The sequence below is a fragment of the Rhinopithecus bieti genome, unplaced genomic scaffold (assembly GCF_001698545.2).
Source record: "Rhinopithecus bieti isolate Rb0 unplaced genomic scaffold, ASM169854v2 scaffold_54265, whole genome shotgun sequence".
Classification (NCBI taxonomy): Eukaryota; Metazoa; Chordata; class Mammalia; order Primates; family Cercopithecidae; genus Rhinopithecus; species Rhinopithecus bieti.
In genome coordinates, this window is record NW_016821017.1 from 220063 (window position 1) to 227498 (window position 7436).

General features: G+C 47.1%; 1 protein-coding gene across 1 annotated transcript in view; it reads left to right on the plus strand.

The window, feature by feature from the left end:
• SLC4A5 (solute carrier family 4 member 5) overlaps positions 1-7436 on the plus strand; it is a 110737-nt gene that overhangs the window by 75187 nt on the left and 28114 nt on the right. Inside the window, exons 10-14 of the mRNA XM_017860114.1 lie at positions 271-358; positions 1832-1986; positions 2570-2782; positions 4420-4594; positions 6454-6587. Of these exons, the coding sequence (XP_017715603.1) occupies positions 271-358; positions 1832-1986; positions 2570-2782; positions 4420-4594; positions 6454-6587 (765 nt within the window). The remainder of the gene's footprint in view (positions 1-270; positions 359-1831; positions 1987-2569; positions 2783-4419; positions 4595-6453; positions 6588-7436) is intronic.

Sequence of the window (7436 nt, forward strand, 5' to 3'; positions counted from 1 at the left end):
GACATGGTGGTGCATGCCTGTAGTCCCAGCTACTCAATAGGCTGAGGTGGAAGGATTGCTTGAGCCCAGGAAGTGGAGGCTGCAGTGAGCCAAGATTGTGCCATTCCACCCCACCCCGCCGGGGGGAAAAAACAAGACCCTTTTTCAAAAAAAAAAAAAAAAAAAAAAGAATGCATACTGTTCAAGGTCAAAGAGTTCTCTTCACTTACTTCTATTTTTCCTTCTCGCTTTCATGCTCCTCTTCCTTAATCTTCTCCATCTTCTTTGCAGATTTCTGTTTATACTGCTGGGACCTTCTGGGAGAGCAAAATCCTACAATGAAATTGGCCGTGCCATTGCAACCCTCATGGTAGATGATGTAAGTGGTAACCAGAAGCTTGTACTCCTGAATTTTACGGCTCCTGCAACAAGCATTGCACCTTCATTCATTAACTTATCCAGCCAGCACATTTGAGCACCTACTGAGTAACAGGCACTACATAGGATGCTAAAGATGATGAGAATCAGGGAATAGTCATTGTTCTTTAGGAGAACCAATCAAGTGTGAGGGACAGATCCATAATTGTAAAACTAACCATGTGCTAGCTTCCCAGGGGGTCAAGGAGGGCTTCACAGATGAGGGGGTTTTAAAGCTAAGGAGGAGCAGGAGGAAGGCAGACCCAGCACCAGGCTATGAGGCAAGCATTCCAAACAAAGGAAATGGATCAGGCTCAGAGAAGCTGGATGGAGGTGGTTTGATGTAGGCTCAGTGTAAGAGCTTCAAGGGCAGGAGGTAACACTGGAGAGGTGAGCAAGAGACTACACAGAGCCTGTAAGCAGAGCTGAGTAACACTCTGTCCCCAGAGTGATGGGGAGCCTAGAGGACTTTAACTCTTTCCCGTTTGTGCCAAGAATACTCACTGGCAGTGCTTGCAGCTGCAGGCTTTACCCCGAGGTAACTTTTCCCCAGGAAATGTCTCACTTTTATTATTTTTGCATTGCTCTTGTATATTGACTCTGGAAACAAAAGACATCATTCTACTTATAGCATTCTGTTTTTAGTTGTGGTATTTCCATTTACAAAATATACTAACTCTCAATCATTGAAAATATCAAATGCTAGAAAACTAGCATTCCTACGAGTGATGCTAACATCATTCTCAGTTTTTGGCCTAAGATTCATTCAATGAATCCAGTTTTTCCAAATTAGATGACCGATCATTCCAGTGATTCTGATGTTAGTTGTTTTAGAAATAACTCTAAGAATAATTTTATATTTCATTTTCACATTGAAAATCAGTCAGATTTGCTTTGGCCTTAAAGAGTGTTTATGTAAAATTAAATGAGTGCTGACAATGAGCTGCACTTTTTTTTTTCCTAAATGGGAAAAGGTTAAACATGAGCATATCCCATCGAATCCATAAGTCAGAAAGCACACTCTGGAGACAGTGTGAACAACACAACATGAGCCTCCAAGGCCGAAGGGCTGGAAGTAAAAAATGGATGTGAAATATCTGAGCTCCTTGGACTGGGCTCTACAAAGGTTTTCTAATGTGCGTGCTGTGGGGAAAACTGAAAACGGAAAGGTTAAGTAACTCAACCAAAGTCCTACAAGCAAGAATATGGAGACCTGGCCTTCAGATCCAAGACAGGCTGTCTTCCCCCAACGCCTGCTATGTCCCGTTGTGGTTTATTTTACCAATGTGCTGTGGTCTCATTCCAAAAACTGAGAGTGAGTTGTCAGTGGGAGATGTGGTTCAAAATGATTTCTTTAAAAACTAGATGTGGTATGCTCCCGGGCATGTCAGAAACAGATGCGATCTTTCTTTTCTCCCTCCTCTCTCCTCACCAGCTCTTCAGCGATGTGGCCTACAAAGCCCGCAATCGGGAAGATCTGATTGCAGGAATTGATGAATTTCTGGATGAGGTCATTGTCCTTCCCCCTGGAGAATGGGACCCAAATATCCGAATTGAGCCCCCCAAGAAGGTACCCTCTGCTGACAAGAGGTGTGTATGAGAATGGGCAGTAGGGGGAGAAAAAGGAGGCTTCAACTCTGTTGGTATCATTTTATTGCTCTTTAAAATACATCTGAGGCTCAGCATAGTGGCTCATGCCTGTAATCTCAACACTTTGGGACGCTGAGGTGGGTGGATCACTTGAGTCCAGGGGTTTGAAACCAGCCTGGGCAACATAGTGAGATCTTGTCTCTGCAAAAAAAAATCAAATTAGCTGGGCATGGTGGCATGCACCTGTAGTCCCTGCTACTCTGGAGGCTGAGGCAGGAGGATTGATTGAGTCCAGGAGGCCAAGGCTGCAGTGAGCTGTGATCATGCCACTGTACTCCAGCCTGGGCAACAGAGTTTGACCCTGTCTCAAAATAACTTTTAAAATAAGTTTTAAAATAATAAGATATATCAGAAGCAAATATGGCTAAATGTGAACATTTGTAAAGTCTAGGTGACTTGCGTGTGGATATCGTTAGATCATTTTCTGCATTTTTGTCTGTCTTTTAAGATATTTCATAATTTTGGTTGGAGAGTTGAGGAGTGCTCTGGGGGACCCACTCTCCCTCATCCCCTTCTCTTCCAGGAAATCTGTGTTCTCCCTAGCAGAGCTGGGCCAGATGAATGGCTCTGTGGGAGGAGGCGGCGGAGCTGCTGGAGGAGGCAATGGAGGTGGTGGTGGTGGTGGTGGCAGTGGCGGCGGGGCTGGCGGTGGCGGGGCCGGTGGAACGAGCAGCGGGGATGATGGAGAGATGCCAGCCATGCACGAAATCGGGGAGGAACTTATCTGGACGGGAAGGTGCCCACCCCAGGCCTCCCAGTGACCCTGCTGTCCTTTAGACTTCTCTCCTCAGCCGCCCTCTGGGACCTTTCCCACACGGCCTGTAGTGCCCATTCGAGGTCACCCCTGCCTTCTTTCCCTCCCAGAGCCCTTGAACCCCATCATGGATCCCCAAAAAGGGTTGCCTTAGGAGAGGGGAATTTGAGACCCATACAAGAGGAGAGGAACCCAAACTTTTCTCTTAGACATCCTTTGGTGCCTGTTTCCTGAGTCTGCTGTAACAAAGTACCACAAACTAGATGGCTTAAAACAACAGAAGGTTACTCTCCTGCAGTTCTGGAGGTGAGGAGTTCCACAGCAGTTGTTGGCAGGGCCACCATGCTCCCTGAGGCTCTGGGTGGAATCCTTCTTGGCCTCCTCCTGGCCTCTGGTGGTGGCCAGCAGTTCTTGGTGTTCCTGGCTGGCAGCTGCATCACCCCTGGCTCTGCCTCTCCACCACATGGCCTCCTGTGTGTCTGTCTTCACAGAGCACTTTCCTCTTTGTATAAGGACCCCAGTCATAATGGATTAGGGCCCACCACAATACTTAATCTAAACTGGATTACATCTTCATAGATGTGAGGACCTTAATCTATATTTTGGGGCAACACAATTCAATAACAGCACCTTTTTTAAAAACTTAATTTACCTATTCAAAAAAAATTTTTTTAAGAAAATAAGAAAAAGTTCTCCTGGTCTGGGTTTCTTTTCCAGCTCTTGGAGTCATTCAGGTTGACCTAGATTTAGGAAAGGATGTGGCCTTGCAAATCTACATATAAATCATGACTTTGAGAATGAAGTCATGTTTTATATGCCCTCGGCTTTATACCAGTGGTTCTCATTGTATGCAACTGTGGCCCTCCTTAGTCCCCCTACCCTCGAGCCCAGGGGATTTGGCAACATCCAGAGACATTTTTGTCACAACTTGAGAGGGGCGATGCTACTCGCATGTAGTAGGTAGCTGCTAAATATCCTGCAGTGCACGGGACAGCCCCTACAGCAAAGGAGTATCCAGTCCAAAATATCAGCAGAAATGAGGTTGAGAAACTCTGCTCCATGCTAAGGACTGCATTAGGGGCTATGGGAATAGCAATCCCAGTAAACAATGTCTCCAAACCTAAAATCTCCCACTCAACTGTTCCAGATAGCAAAATCAAAAAATAAGCAAATACCAACCAGTTATAATGTTTAGGATCTGTTCTTAATGAATCTGTTATAATCTGGGATGCCTCTGTCACTGAAAGTTAGACACACCTGTGTTCACCAAGAGCGGGCACCCTGCAGATGGTCAGGGATGTGAGGAGGACCATAATCTGTGGACCCCAGGACTTCCATTCTCCATGGAATGTTGGGTCTACCCCGGGACATATTCCCATCAGACTTCCCCTCTCCAAAACCCCTATGTCCACCCTTCCCAATGTGGGTGGTGCCAACCACAAACTCAGTCCTACAGGAATTCATCCCTGGCCCTAAATGTTCTGGTGGAAAGATCTTTGCCCCATCCACCCCGGTCAAGTTCCTTTCCTTGCCCCAGGCTCTGCAGGTTCTTGTAAATAGCCCTGCCCCTGCACTGGTGTTAGTGGTGAGAAAGCAGCCGCTGGGCCTGTCTTGAGCAGGTTCTTCGGTGGACTGTGTCTGGATATCAAGAGGAAGTTGCCCTGGTTCCCAAGTGACTTCTATGATGGCTTCCACATTCAGTCCATCTCTGCCATCCTATTCATCTACCTCGGCTGTATCACCAACGCGATCACCTTTGGTGGGCTTCTGGGGGATGCCACCGACAATTATCAGGTGTGTGTGAGCTGGGGCCCTGAGTATAAAAGTAAGATCTGCCACCACCTGGTGGCAGCAGGAAGTTTCATCTTATAATCCCAAAACCAAGGTTTCATCTACCAGCCAGGTTGAGGCCATCAGTATTTGTAATCTTTTACCCTTCAACTAATAATGATAATAATAAGACAATATTAAAGATCTGAAGCTAAATCTCATTACTAAAGACCACATTTAATGATTATTTGAATAGGCCAAACCGTTAAGGGGAATTGTCTGCTGTGTTATTTGGTACTTTTTCCACTGATACTAGAGTGAATTTAATCAGCGCAATTAATGGAGTGCTAATTGTGGCCTTCTCCCCACTTTTAAAACTAACGTTGAGTTCTTAGTTTGGAGTTAAGACATTTTTAGAAGGATGGTAAGCTGTGACCATGACAATAACTCAGGCGTCCCTGGGGAAAACAGCTCAGCAGAGACACCTGCCAATTTCCTAGGCAAGGGTCTTCTCCGGTGGAGGCCTTCAAAGTAGAGCCATTGGAAAGCTCAGTGCACCAAGGAGAAGACCCATTTGTCCAGCTGCCTTCTGGGCATGTCCACATGGCTGCTCCTTGGGATTCCCCGTGACTGCCCCTCAGGGTCCCTCAATTCACAGAGCTGACATTGCATCCCTTGTCTTCCCTCCTGACCTGCTGCTCCCTGCCCTTCCCCAACACAGCAGGTGATACCATGATTCACTCAGCTGTCTACACCAGAAACTAAGCATTATCATTGACTCATAAATCCCAGTTGCTCCATGTGGCCCTCACCACATGGCCCTACCTGGCTCTCACACCTCACCTCCCAGCATTCTCTTTCTCAGCATTCCTACCCTCCCTACCCATTCTACATTCTGTTTTCCATCAATCCTGATCATCTTTTGGTTCTTCAAGTACATGCTGTTTTTCAGCTCCAGACCTTTTAGACACTACTCCCTCTGCCTGGGACACTTTCTTGTCACTCCACTTAACCCCATTCCCCTGGCCAATTCTCTGCTCATTTTTTGAATCTCAGCTTCCACTTATCTACTTCTAGGGAGGCCTTCCTGACCACCCCTTTACCCCTACTGTGTGCTCCTGGGGCACCCTAAACCTATCCCAGCTTAGCACACCTTTTGGCAGTGGCTCTCAACCAGGGACAGTTTTCACCCCAGGAGACATTTAACAATATCTAGAGACAGTTTTCATTGTCATAACTGGGAGGAGGGTTGCTACTGGTATCTAATGTATAGAGGCTGTGGATGCTACTAAACACACTACAATACACAGGACAGACCCCTCACAACAAAGAATCATCTAGCCCAAAATGTCCGTTGTGCAGAGGTTGAGAAACTCTGCTATATGGAAATTGCCTGGTTACTTACCTGTGTCTCCCACTAGAATGAAGAGGTGTTATCTTGTTCAGTGATGGGTCCTCAGTCCTTTCACAATGCCTGGTACATAGCAGACAGTTAGTGGATTTTGAATGAATGAATGGATGATCTGACCTCTAAAAGCACCAAACAGATGTTTGAATGAATGAATAATCAAATGGATAAATGGACTGTCCTCTGGGAGTAGAATGGACACAGAGAAAAGCACATCCACTGTTTTATGGGCCCTGGGTGCCAAAAGGAAGTCACATGGTACCTTTATCTAGATGGAATTAAACAGAGTGACACTGGTCATGGTGGCAAGATGTAGAGGGTGTAGGAGATGGAGAACAGGATTTAGGCAGGAAAGGGCTCAGAACAAAGGATAAACACTGTGGCCTGGGCCCGTGGAGAGATTGCTGGGCTGCAGCCTGTGTGGAAAGACCCCTTCTCCTTCCTATGCTGAGTCACACATTCCTTGTGCCCCCAGGGAGTGATGGAGAGCTTCCTGGGCACTGCCATGGCTGGCTCCTTGTTCTGCCTCTTCTCGGGACAGCCTCTCATCATTCTCAGCAGCACAGGGCCCATCCTCATCTTTGAGAAGCTCCTCTTCGACTTCAGCAAGTAGGTGTCCCTTGGTGGCCCCCAGTGCCTGCTCTCGCACTTGGGGCAGTATGCTGGGGCCAGAGCAGGAATAGGCCCAAAGGGGAGGTGGTGGTGCAGAGGTGCCAAAGCCATCTTTAACCATGGGAAGGGCTACCAGGTGGCTCCTCCTGACTCCTGCCAGCTACCTGCCTTTAAGACATCTTAGTGCATATTGGCACAGCCCATAGGGACCAGCCACGACAAGAGGAGAAAATTCACACCACTCAGTTTGTGAGCAATGGTGACTTGATAGGCAGTATAGTGTATGAAGTCTTGGGCTGAAGGTCAGAAGGTTACACCCAGACCCAGGCAGCTCTCATCGCTACTCCAGGCTCAGTTGCCTCCTCTACAACATGAGGGTTTGGACTAGACCATTTCCAAGGGCTGCTCCAGCCCTGTTCTTCCGAAATTCCCATTTTTCACTCACTCTGGTGTCTATTACCAACTGTGGGCACTGAGATGTCTTAGCACCTTCCTGCCTCCCCCATAAGATCTTTAAAAAAAATTTTTTGGCCGGGCGTGGTGGTTCACACCTGCAATCCCAGCACTTTGGAAGGCCAAGGTGGGCAGATCACCTGAGGTCAGGAGTTTGAGACCAGCCTGGCCAACATGGCAAAACCCCATCTCTACTAAAAATACAGAAATCAGCTGGGTGTGGTGGCGGGCGCCTGTAATCCCAGCTACTTAGGAGGCTGAGGCAGGAGAATCACTTGAACCCGGGAGGCAGAGGTTGCAGTGAGCCAAGATTGAGCCATTGCACTCCAGACTGGTCAAAAGAGTGAGACTATCTAAAAAAAAAAATTTTTTTTCCTTTTTTTTTTTTTTTTT